The sequence below is a fragment of the Talpa europaea genome (assembly GCF_964194135.1).
Source record: "Talpa europaea genome assembly, chromosome: 12".
Classification (NCBI taxonomy): Eukaryota; Metazoa; Chordata; class Mammalia; order Eulipotyphla; family Talpidae; genus Talpa; species Talpa europaea.
This window is the reverse complement of record NC_140079.1, coordinates 60394422-60407999: the sequence shown is the minus strand read 5'-3', so window position 1 is coordinate 60407999 and position 13578 is coordinate 60394422. Positions and strand designations below refer to the sequence as shown.

At 37.8% G+C, this 13578-nt stretch overlaps 1 protein-coding gene across 1 annotated transcript in view; it reads left to right on the top strand.

The window, feature by feature from the left end:
* The window catches only part of KLHL20 (kelch like family member 20), a 41974-nt gene that overhangs the window by 21975 nt on the left and 6421 nt on the right, over window positions 1–13578 (top strand). Inside the window, exons 3-7 of the mRNA XM_084250353.1 lie at window positions 2462–2620; window positions 3394–3488; window positions 5909–6024; window positions 9727–9910; window positions 11650–11793. Coding sequence (XP_084106479.1) covers window positions 2462–2620; window positions 3394–3488; window positions 5909–6024; window positions 9727–9910; window positions 11650–11793 — 698 coding nt within the window. The remainder of the gene's footprint in view (window positions 1–2461; window positions 2621–3393; window positions 3489–5908; window positions 6025–9726; window positions 9911–11649; window positions 11794–13578) is intronic.

The window sequence follows — 13578 nt, the reverse complement described above, 5'->3', positions numbered from 1 at the left end:
TAAACAAAAATCAGTGGTTCTTTGGGAAAAAAAAGGTGAACCTCTATAGTAATCAATAAAAAAGGGAGCAAGACGACACAAATTTTAGCAGAAATAAAAAGAGAAGACACCACTATAAATTCCTTAGACATTAAAAGGGATAGCAGGGGGCCTCCCTGGTGGCGCAGTGGTTGGGCACAGGGTTGCGAAGCTGCCCACAGCCTCTGCAGCGCCAGTTCAATCCCCGGCCACCGGGCGAGGGTCCCACTTGGCGCGCAGACCTCTCTGCTGCCCGCTGCTCCCCTCAGCAATGTACCTTGATCCTTCTGCCTGTTCTGCTCCCCGCTCTGGCTCTGGTGAATTCTCTCACCCTCTCGCGCTTCTGACTGTACCCAGTGCTTGTATAAATAAATAATAAATAAATCTTGGGGGGAAAAAAAAGGGATAGTAGGGTACATTATGAACAAGATTTTGCCAAGAAACTTAACAACTGATACACAGTGGGAAAAATGTTTGAAAAACATAAATTGCAAATACTGATTCAAGATACAAAATTAGAATAATAATGTCTGTGAAGGAAGTTGAATTCATAATTTTAAAACCTTCCCTCAAAGAACATGCCAGTCCCAGATGGTGAATTCTATGAAGCATTTAAGGAAGAAATAATACTAATCTTATAGAAAATCTTTCAGGAAAAAAAGAAGGTTACTTAACCAGCTCATTTTATAAGAATATGATCACCCTGCTATCAAAACCACAGGTTCTGAAAGAAAACTACAGACCAGTATTTAAAAGCATTATTTTCTTAACCTAGTTGTTTGACTCAAGGATAGACTTCAATGCTAGATTTGTCTGAATAGTAGATCATTAACATCTTTTTCTTGTGGGTGAGAAAAGAAGAAGTGACATTTTAACCTGACTTACCAAAGCATTATTTTTACTCTTTGTTCTTAGTACCAAACAAGTATTTTCTCACACAGGTTTTCATGTCTTGCAACCTAATGTTTCCTGTAAGTGACTTACAATAAATTATTATTAATTTATTCATAAATTTAAACTTGGTGATCATTGATATTTATATTAACATCTGATTTGTAATCACTAACCTGGAGGGAAGAATTATACTCTGACAATATCCAAAAGGAATGTTCAGGCATTTCACAAAGAAAATAGAAGTTAGAGGAAAGTAAGAGACAGATATAGCCAATATTTTGCCTGCTATGAAGGCCATCACACTTAATCTGAAGCTAGGCTCCAAATTTGGCCACATAAGGTTGCCAAATAAAATACAGGCTACCAGTTAAATTTAAATTTCAGATAAACAGCAATTTTTAAAACCTGTATTTTTATTTGCTAAATCTGAAACCTATCACAGTGTGTAAAATGCATCCTCTCTAATAACTTCTATGTTAGTAACCTAGGTTAAGCAATCTCAGCTAAAATTCACAGGTTACCTATCTGATTTCCTGAATCCCAGAGGGTTTCTCATTCAGATGACACACACACACGGAAGAATGTATGTATGACTGTATATAGATGGATGAATAGATAGATCAGTATATATAAACTTACCATAGAGAAGCTATGAATGTACTAATAATTTAACTTTTACCCAAGACTAGGAAACTCAGCATGGAGGTGAAATGCGGTGCAGTCACAAATTCCAAGATCTGAAAAATCTGTATATCAGAGTGGTTTGGTCCTCAGAAGTTTTCATAGGTCTAACTCTATCCTCATTATGTTCATTCTTGCTTATAGAATTGTTGACACTCTTACTTTTTTTTTTTTATAAAACTGGATCCTTGGTGTTTCTGCCTGGACTCTGACCTTTAAGAGGCAGTTAATCTCCCTCTGAAAACTCCATATATATAGGGAGTTAAAATTTGGTAAGTTAGCTTATTTTTGAGTATAAATTTTTGTTTTGATACTTTTGGAAAAAAAGAAATTGCTTGAATTAAAATTGTTTTTTCTAGATTTTAATTATATCCTCTGTACTCTGTCTTGTTCCTCTTTTTTTTTAAATTAATAAACTTTCTTTTGAAAGCAGTTTTGGTATACAGCACAACTGAGAAGAAAGCAGAGTTCCTATATAGCCCCGTATCCATATAGGGACAGTGTTCCCCTGTCAACATCCCACACCAGAGTGGTACATTTGTTACAACTGATGAACCTGCTTTGACTTGTCATTATCACCCAAAGTCCTGAATTTATGTTAGGGTTCATTCTTGGTGGTCTACATTCTATGGGTTTTGACAGATGCCTAATAATGACATGTATCCACATTGTAGAAGTATTCAGGATAGTTTCATTGTCCTAAAAATCCTCTGTGTTCTGCTATCTTTGTTTCCTTTTTGTGTGTATCTGGTAATCTTCTGCACTTCCGCTCCATTACAGAATAGAAGGTTGCAAAATAACCCTGAACAAAAATAAAGAAATAAAAAATATGATCACAGGGTTGTTTCTTTTACCTGCCTTTTAACAGGTGATGGAAAGTGAAGAATTTATGTTACTTCCAGCCAATCAACTCATTGATATAATATCTAGTGATGAACTAAATGTCCGAAGTGAAGAACAGGTATTCAATGCAGTGATGGCCTGGGTCAAATACAGTATTCAAGAAAGACGTCCTCAGTTGCCCCAGGTATGAATGAAATATTTCTTAAATAACTGCTTTATAGTGAATGAAGTATTACATATTTGATTGGCAAAAAAGAAACCATCATCACTGTCCCTTATATTAGACTGTAGAGAAGGTTGCTGTAGGACTGCCTATCTGTTCCCTAAAAAAATGAAGGAAGTAAGTGATCAGAAGCATTTTAAATATTTATCTTTCTGAACGTTTTGCTCCTTTGCTTCCTTACTGTTTTGCATCAACTCTAGGTTTAGGCAGTAGCACACATTACAACCTAAATGATACAAAATAAAAGAAAGCAAGGATGGTGATTATCGTGCTTCCCTTCCCTATGCTTGGAAACCACACCAGATAGTTAAGATTAGAGAGGGATGACATGGGGCATTAAGTGGTCACTGAATGAAGTATTTAATGTTCTTATTATTATGACTATAGCCTTTAACAATTTAAGAATATTTTTCTGGACTATTAAGTAGCATCCAGTTATATAAGCTATTATAGAAGAACTTAAATTACTGAAAGCTTAAAGTAACATTCTAAAGTGATGTTGGTGTACGTTCAGTTTTTTGATCATTCTAATTACTGAGTTGATGGTTATAATAAATTTAACTTCGTATTTATGCCTTTCTCTCCCTCTTCATTATTAATTAGCCCCATTAATAAATTAATTCAATTAGATACCAAAATAATTGAAAACACAATAGGGGATCATAGGTTATATACTCTCTTAATTATCTTACAGACAGGAGTTCGTGCCTTTAATAGTGTTTGTTATCTTACAGGTGCTACAGCATGTTCGCCTGCCTTTGCTTAGTCCCAAGTTCCTGGTGGGTACTGTGGGCTCTGATCCCCTCATCAAAAGTGATGAAGAATGCAGGTATGGATGGCCCTCAGTGGGAAAAAGTCAACAACTAAGCATCCCTTTTTTCTCCTAATTCCCTTAATTTGCATTCCTTTCTAAAAATTGTATTTCTTAGTGCTGAAATCAGGCAGTATTTAACAGGTTTTTCTTCTGGGCTAGGGTCAAGAGGAGGAGATGGAAGAAGAAAGGACTCAACTTCCAGTATTCCATTCCATTAGTTTTTTATGTGTGATGCTTATTGGTGTAGAAGTGGCAATAAAGAGGTAGATTTCTAAGATTTTAATGCAAGTTTGAATTTGAAGAGGCAAGTCTCTGCTAATATAATTTTTTCCTTGAGATAAATAATGCTGTTGACTCTGTCAAAAAGTATGTCAGGAGTACTTTTTCATTCTATCACATATGCCTGTTTAGGGAATAGAACCGCCCTTGTTTTCTAAGATTATGGACAGAGTTAAAAGTCTACTTAACTCTTAAAATAGCTATAGATAGATTTCTCCTAGAACTTGGTAAGGCAGTTTCATAAAATTTTTTTAATTGAAAGAAACTCTAAATACTTTTACAAAGCAAATGAATAAACAAAATACCTAGTTGACTGGAATGTCTCTGTAATATGTTTCAAATTTAATAAATTACTTTTACCAGTACTCTGACCTTTAAACTACATTGACCCTTGAGTCTCTCCAGGTGGCTAAAGAAACTTGTTCTAGAATCAGAAATCTGTAGAACATTTTCTATAAACTGAAGCCTGTCCTTATTAACAGGAGATATTAGAAGGGGTATTAGATGTTTATCTCAAATTTAGAAAATAAGTGTCAATTAATTCCCCTAAATATTTACAATAGCAGAAGGAAAATCGTGAATTATGCGTGCTCCCCTGTAATACATAAATCAGATTATCCTGATTCTGGAGGTAACAGGACTTATGAAGTCACTTTTAAAAAAGGCACTGCCTGATATCCTAACCTCTCCATTTATTAGCTGTGTGACCTTAGGCAAGTCTCTTTCTGCTAGTTCCTTCATCTATAAAGTAGGTGTAGGATTAATACCTACTCCATAGGGCTATAATGGTTTTTAAGAGTTAGTATTTATTAAGCCCTTAAAACAGGATCTAGGACATGGTTGTTGTATTAATGTTAATTTTGTGTTGGCTTGCTAATAGTACACTTTCTAGGAACCCCTGAACATCTTAAAAACCAGCTATTGTTAGATCAGTCTTTGTTTTTAAGGCTGAGGAAGCTAGAAAAAACTCTTGGTCATCAGCTTGGGGTTTCGAGGGTAGGTGTTTGGGGGTTTTAGGGTAAATTTACTCAGAAGTAAACTTTGCAAAGCCATATGTTATTGAAAAATACATTATTAGGTCATGTCTAGAACTAGTCCAGCAGTAATAAATTACTCTTTATTACATAAAATAACTTAGAGAAATGAAAATGTATTGTAGTTTTCTAAACTGTTTCAGAGTTGAGAGAGAAAAGAGTAACAGATTGAATTTGCATTAAGACACTAAATCCCGTAAAGGACTCAAGTGGATTAAGTACATAAACAGTTTGTAGGGGCCTCCCTGGTGGCGCAGGGGGTTAAGACGCAGCACTATGAAGCAACCTGCAGCCACTGCAGCACAAGTTTGATCCAGGAAGGTGACCCACATGGTGCAACAGACCTCTCCTGACTTGCCCTCTGCTCCCCTCAGCAGTATATTTCAGCAGATCTGCCTGTTCTGTTCCCCACTCTGTCTCTGGTGAATCCTCTCACCCCCCACACCTCTGGCCTATACCCCAGTTCTTGTATACATAAATAAATAAATCTTTAAAAAAAAAAGTTTGTATTAGTATTAGGATATTATATTTAACAAGTATAATTGCTAAATTCTTTTCATAAAATAACTTGCTAAAGAGAAAAAAATCCTTTCTTCCTCAGTAGAGTTGTTGTGCATAACCACTCATAACAGTACCAGATAAAAATTAATATTAAATAATGGTACAGTGTTTTCTTTTTTAGCAATCCAATTTTTACCTATTTTTATTACTTTACTGTCGCAAATATATAGTGCCATGGCTGATATGCTACTTTGCCACTGTTCTGCAGAATCTAATAAAATTCATTAGAAAGGAGTAACTATTTTAATTACTGTTTACTGTTACCATTTACTTACTAGCAGGTGGTAACTGTGTTGTGATTTTTAATTTCCCATAAGTTATTGTTGGCTCAAGCATTTTGAGTTTTAGGCAAAATATGCTCGAAGATATGAAGTCATGATGTAAATACCAGTCATTTCAGTGTGATTTGCATTAGTGCTGTCTTATTTGTGACTTAATATTGACTGACATTCATGATTTGATTTATGCTTGCTTCCCTTTGTCCACTTACATATTCCTGAACCTTATTGGAATTTGACTATGTTTTTGACATTTGAAATAAAGGAAGAATTTTTTTCACAGGGACTTGGTAGATGAGGCTAAAAACTATCTCCTCTTGCCTCAAGAACGACCACTAATGCAAGGACCAAGGACAAGACCACGGAAACCTATTCGATGTGGAGAAGTACTCTTTGCAGGTCTGTGTCTTAATATACTGTTCTGGTGATTTTTATTTGACAATTATATTGATGTTTGTTTTTGATGGTATATACTTGTGACCCATTGACTGGGTTGATCTCAAACTCCAAACTCTTTCTAATGGTCCATATTTTTACTCTATTCCTCCTCCACATTGTATAATTTTGGTGTCTGTTACTTCTAGATGAAATTTGTTGTTATTTTATAATATTCCCTTTAGTATTTATTTCAAGGCCAGTTTGACGTGATACATTCTTTTAATATTTGTTTTTTGTAAAATTCCTTACCCCTCCTGCAGTCTTGAATAATAGTCTGGATAGATAAAGTATTCTAGATTGGAAATATTTTTCTTTGAAGAATTTAAGTATCTCTACCATTCCTCTCTTGCCTGAAAAGTTGACACTGAGAAGTCCATATATAGCCTAATTATGTTTCCTTGTATGTAAATCTTTTCTCTGGATACTTTTGGTATTCTTTGTCACTAGTTTGTAACAGTTTGATTATAATGTGACTTGGGTGTGTCTGTTTCACATTATTTTGGAAGGGTTCTTTGAGATGTTGGATCAGGATATCTGGTTCCTTACCCAGATTATAGAGATTCTCCATATTATTTCTTTTTTTTTTTTAAAGGACATCCATGAAATTTTTTTTTTAAGATTTATTTATTTATGCATACAAGAACTGGGGTACAGGCCAGAGGTGCAGAGGGAGAGAAGATTCACCAGAGACAGAGCAGGGAACAGAACAGACAGAATGACTGAAATACACTGCTGAGGGGAGCAGCTGGCCAATCAGGAGAGGTCTGCTGTGCCATGTGGGTAGCTCCATGGCCGGAGATTGAACTGGTGCTGCAATATCTGCGGATAGCTTCATCTTAACCCCTTGCACCACCAGGGAGGCCCTCTCCATTATTATTTCTTTAAATAAATTTTCTGGCTTGGCCTCTCATTTTTCATTAGGCTTCTTTTTTTTATATATATATATTTTTTTTATAGAGGCATGTTTTATTTATTTGTTTGTTTGTTTGTTTTATACATGCACTGGGTACAGTCAGAAGTGCGGGAGGGTGAGAGAATTCACCAGAGCCAGAGCGGGGAGCAGAGCAGGCAGAAGGACCGAAGTACACTGCTGAGGGGAGCAGCGGGCGGCAGGAGAGGTCTGCGCGCCATGTGGGACCCTCCTCCGGTGGCCGGGGAGCAGCCGGGGATCGAACCGGCGCCGCTGAGGCCGCGGGGAGCTTTGCAACCCAGCGCTCAACCGCTGCGCCACCGGGGAGGCCCTTCATTAGGCTTCTTAATGCTTAAAAATTTTGTGTTTTTTCGGGCCTCCCCGCTGGCGCAGTAGTTGAGCGCTGGGTTGTGAAGCTGCCCGAAGCCAAAGCCTCCGTGGCGCCGGTTTGATCCCCGGCTGCTCCCCGGCCACTGGAGGAGGGTCCCACATGGCATGCAGGCCTCTCCTGCTGCCCGCTGCTCCCCTCAGCAGTGTACTTCAGTCCTTCTGTCTGCTCTGCTCCCCGCTCTGGCTCTGGTGAATTCTCTCACCCTCACGCACTTCTGACTGTACCCAGTGCTTGTATAAATAAATAAATCTTTTTAAAAAAAATTTTTTGTGTTTTTGTTTGGTTTGGTTTTGATTTTTGCTTATGGTTTTAATGAACCGTACCTTCATTACTGTTACACTTTTTGACTGAATCTTTTTGAGTAATTCTTTTTAGAGTCATTATCTTGCACATGTAAAATACATGTCCCCCTTTTCAGTAGTTTTTCCATAGGTACATTGCTGAGAGTTCTGTAGCAAGGTCTATGTGTACACTTATTTTACTAAATACAGTAAAATAAGCTTATAATAGTAACTTAGCTTGTAATAACTGGATATGTTTCAGGTAAGCTGTCACCTGTAGTCTGGAAAATCATAATGCACGTAAAATCACTATAAGGCAGTGAAACTGAAAAAACCCTTGCCTTTTCTTGTCTCCATAAGTCATAGGAGAGATTTAAATTTGTTTTTCTAAAGGCCTATTTTTTCTTTAGTATTAAAAAAAAAGCTTATGAAATAGTAATTTGATTAGGATCCAGTAATCCAATAAAAAGCTAATTTTAATGGCTCCATTATAAATTTGTGCCTAAGATTTAATGACTAAGTTATTTGATTTGTCTCAAATGCTTATGGCCCTCACATTTGCGGCATTTTTTATTTTGTAATTTAAGATGTTTTCTCTGCTATTGAAACTCCTGGCATATATCCTAGAACAAAATTCAAATTTAAGCAAATCAGTATACATAAAAACTAGCATGGTTTAGTATTAAATATACTGATTCAAAGTTAAAATATTAAAAATAAAAAATGAAACTATAAAACATAAAATGTGTACAACACATTGAGATTTGAAATTTTCAGATCCATCTAGAAGAAGGTTAAAAACATCATTCCCATTTTAGTCTGAGACCCCTCCCAGAAAACACTCATTTTCCAATGTTCTCAGATTAAGTATAATCTTATTTAATTTTTTAAGCACCAGAATCTTTTATTTTGAATTGAAATAGATTGTCTGAAAGAATAACAAATATATCTGCCGTAATCATACTGTTTTTCATGGAGTACTCAGAGAAGTTTTATGGAACTCGGTTTGAACCTGCTGTTCTGAGTATTACCTTATTTTGCAAATAAGGTAGTTTATAGGGTAGCTCCAAGATCACATAACTAGTAGAGGCAATACTCAAGCCCCAGTTTTCTCACTAAACAAATCCAGTGTTCTTGTCATTAAATACCACATTACCTCCCAATTTGATTTGGATTGGTGTCCTTTCCATACTCGTAAAATACTAATACCAATGTTTTTGGAAAAGTAAGTAGAATTCCAACAATCCCAGTACTATAACTTATGTTTTGGCCTGCTTTTAGAAAAGTTCAAGCATTTGGCTTCCCCGGTGGCGCAGGGAGTTGAGCACAGTGCTGTGAAGCTGTCCGCAGCCTCTGCAGCGCCTGTTCGATCCCAGCCAGCTGGTCGAGGGTCTCCCACATGGCGCGGCAGACCTCTCCTGTCTCGCCCACTGCTCCCCCCAGCAGTGTATTTCATCAGTCTGCCTGTTCTGTTCCCCGCTCTGTCTCTGGTGAATCCTTTCACCCTCCCTCGCATCTGGCCTGTACCCTGGTTCTTCTATAAATAAATAAATAAATAAATAAATAAATAAATAAATAAATAAATCTTTAAAAAAAAAAAAAGAAAGAAAGAAAAAGGAAAGTTCAGGGCTTCCCCTGGTGGCGCAGCGGTTGAGCGCTGGCTTCAAGACTGCCCGCAGCCTCTGCAGTGCTGGTTCGTTCCCTGGCTGCTGGCGAGGGTCCCACAAAAAAAAAAAAAAAAGGAAGGAAGGAAGGAAGGAAGGAAGGAAGGAAGGAAGGAAGGAAGGAAGGAAGGAAGGAAGGAAGGAAGGAAGGAAGGAAGGAAGGAAGGAAGGAAGGAAGGAAGGAAGGAAGGAAGGAAGGAAGGAAGGAAGGAAGGAAGGAAGGAAGGAAGGAAGGAAGGAAGGAAGGAAGGAAGGAAGGAAGGAAGGAAGGAAGGAAGGAAGGAAGGAAGGAAGGAAGGAAGGAGTTCAAGCATTAGGTCAAAATTTTAAAGTTAAGGTCAAAATTTTAAAGTTAACAGTGAGTGCTAGAATCTGTGCTTTAAGGTGGGTATCTGACCATTTCTATTACTTCCCCAGTTGGGGGTTGGTGCAGTGGAGATGCCATTTCCAGTGTTGAACGATATGACCCACAGGCCAGTGAATGGCGAATGGTCGCTTCAATGAGCAAAAGAAGATGTGGAGTTGGGGTCAGTGTTCTTGATGACCTGTTATATGCAGTAGGAGGCCATGATGGATCCTCTTATCTCAATAGTGTTGAAAGGTAAGTAAGGTCTATTTGAGATTTTTTTCTCTACTGTTCACAAAATCTGCTTTTTTACTGCATCTGTGGCACTAATTGGTAACCAGTCTACTCAACATGGCATGCAGGTATTTACCTAGGACCCTTGTAGCATCTGAAGTTTAGAGGTACAGATTGAGTAACTAAGAAATTTCTTTAAAAGCGATCACGTACATATAAGTGTTTTTAAAAGAATACTTAAAGTGATGAGTTAAAGAAATGAGGGAAGTGACTAAATATTTACAACTTTAATAACAGTTGGCACATATATTTCAAAATGTGTGGAATGCAACAAAGGTATTCAAAAGCAAATGTATATGCGTTATAAAATTTGAAACATTTCAACTGCATTCATTTGAAAATAAGAAAGATGGGAAAATAAGTAAATCATACTTTTATGAAAGAAGTTATAAAAAGAACACCACCTAATTAATTTTTTTTAAAAATAATGAAATTGAAGAAAAATAAAATTGATATCACTACGAAGAGAGAAATTGGGTAGAATTTTAATTTTTTAATTAAAAATGAGCATACTCTATGGCCCAGTAATTGTACTTATCATCATCAATTTGCACAAGGAAAACTATACTAATCACTTTTTTTTTAAGATTTATTTTTATTTATTTATGCATACAAGAACTGAGGTATAGGCCAGAGGAACCTGGTGGGGGGGTGAGAGAATTCACCAGAGACAGAGTGAGGAGCAGAACAGGCAGATCTACTGAATTACACTGCTGAGGGGAGCAGCAGGTGAGACTGGAGAGGTCTTTTGTGCCATGTGAATTAGCTGCCTGGCCAGAGATCAAACTCATGCTGTAGTGGCTGACGATAAATTAATAGCACTGAGACTTTAACCCCTGCACCACCAGGAGGCCCTAAAGTAATCACTTTTTTATAGCAAAATGTCAGAAACAACCTCAGGATACACAATAGGACTATGACTAAATAACATTGCACAAAGTATAATGAAATAGTTCAAGGGAAAAATCTCAGAAATTGATCTTTAAAATATTTTGAGTAAAAGAACAATGCCAGTTATTATTTATGTAAAGAAAACATGCTTTCATATAAAGAAATATATACATGGATAGACTTATACCTATTTAAAATTCTTTTAAGCCTCCCTGGTGGCGCAAGGGGTTAAGCCCCACACTAAGAAGCAATCCGCACCTTCTGCAGCACGAGTTCGATCCCCGGCTGCCCAGGGAGCAACCTACATGGCGAGGCAGACCTCTCCTGACTCGCCCGCTACTCCCCTCAGCAGTGTATTTCAGTCTGTCTGCCTGTTCTGTACCTCACTCTGTCTCTGGTGAATCCTCTCACGCCCCGCATCTCTGGCCTGTGCCCCAGCTCTTGTATGCATAAATAAATAAACCTTAAAAAAAAAAGCTCTTTTAAAACTTACACCTATTTAAAAATCATTCAAGAAAAGATTTGAATGATGCACTAGTAAATCAAAATAGAAAGACACCAGAATTTGGGTAAACTCAAAGGAAACTTTAGCTTTATGTATAACATTTTAAAAAGATTTTTAAAAGGAAATATAGTCACATGTAACTTGTATGTAAAGATGATTTTCAAAAAATGAAAATAAATTAGACTTTCATATGCTTTAGTTATTGATCAGTCCCAAATGTAGGAAGAATACATATATTATTGAATATGTAAACACAGGTAAACTTTGTGTAATACAGACTTCACTTTTGCTGTGTTCTTTGCAGGTATGACCCCAAAACAAACCAATGGAGCAGTGATGTGGCTCCTACAAGCACCTGCAGGACAAGTGTTGGTGTGGCAGTGCTTGGAGGCTTTCTCTATGCTGTGGGTGGCCAGGATGGTGTGTCTTGCCTCAACATTGTTGAGAGGTGATTTTTTTTTAAGTTATTTTCAGTTATTTTTAGAGGCTATAGAAGGCTCTTTAAAGGAACCAATTTAAGATACGAGGGGATCCACTGTGCAGTGAGTTTCTCCTCGGCTTTAAGCAAAAAGTTTTCAGTTGATCTTAAAGTCTAGGAAGATGAAAGACATGGCCTAATTTTTTAAACTCTGCATTACACTGATTGAGCCTAGATATAGCAGAAGACAGTTCATGAACTCAAAGACCAATTAATATGAAATATCCAAACAAAATGGAAAGAACAGACCATAAGAGACTCATAAAACATAATTCTTCAGGATTTCCAGTTCACCAGCGTTTATATTTCTGCTTTCATCTTTATAAACTAATTCATCGTTAATTTTTTGAGGTTTTTCCTTATGTGCTGTCCCCCTCACTTGCTTCTTAAGAATGTATCATTTATTTTATATTTCTTGTAATATTGATAGTGTTTGGTAAAGAGCACTTAATATACTTACAGAATTTTCCATGTAATAAAGTACCCAAACACTATTCCAAGTGATTTTGTCATATTTGCTTCTGAATGCTAGTAATTTATCAGATAAGGTCAATTAAAAAGAAGAAGAAACCATACCAGTTATTTTAATAGAGAGAATTTAAAATTTTTTAAATCAGCTAACAGGTATTAAAGGGCTGATAAAAATGAAACCAGGACACTGAAGTAACTGGACTGGGAAAACCAAGGAAAGGACATAGTTATTAGACCCTAGAAGTTTGGGAAAGAGACACCACAGAGTGAGGAACGTCAGCAACTGTACTGCCTGCAGCTGACAGTCTCTCTTAGTTGGGAGAAGGTCCTCTGCAGGCCGACTCACACCTCTATGGAGGAATAGCTGCCTGGCTGATTTGGGGACATTGTATTTTTCAAAGATGACTACAACAGCAGTACCTGCCATCCCACATTTTTCATACAATTTGACTTTGACACTTCTCACCGAGAGGTCTTGAATCCCAGCTAGTATGAGCATGGGAGGAGTAGCACTATGTAATTGTGGAGGCTGGGTTATAAAAGGTAATGCATCTTAAACATGAATCTCTTGGAGCTCTCACCTTTGAAGTTTAACACTCTCTGAGTTTACCATGCTGAGAGTAAGCCCAAATAGCTTATCTGGGATGCCCTGAGGCTATGTGGAGAGATTCCCAGCCACTTCTGTAGCATTAGCACCTTGCTATTTTAGTCCCTGCCACGATTTGACAGCCACCACATAAAAAACCTGAGCCAGAGCTGCCTGTGAAGCCCTTTCCAAATTCCTGGCCCATTGAAACAGTTAATAAAATCACTATTGTTTTGAATTTGGGGTGATTTGTTAAACAACACTGGATAACTGGAACACTGGTATATCACCCCAGATGCTCAGAGGAGGTGCCTCACAGAGCTGCAACTAAAACCTCCAAGAAAAACACACGGCTAGTTTTAGCAGTGCCAGAAAAAGGCTAGAAATTGAGTTTAACTGGTATAGTCACAGTGGAGGGCTAGTGCTGAGACAACGCTGACGGGTGGCAAGCAACAGAAAGGAAGAAGTCCCTTTTCCTTCCCTAGACTTCCAGTGTCTAGTCCTTCCTTTTGGCAGAATCTAATAGAGAGCCAATGGGCCTCCCCGGTGGCGCAGCGGTTGAGTGCTCGGTTGCGAAGCTGCCTGCAGCCTCTGCAGCGCCGGTTCGATCCCCGGCTGCTCCCCGGCCACCGGAGGAGGGTCCCACATGGCGCGCAGACCTCTCCTGCCGCCCGCTGCTCCCCTCAGCAGTGTACTTC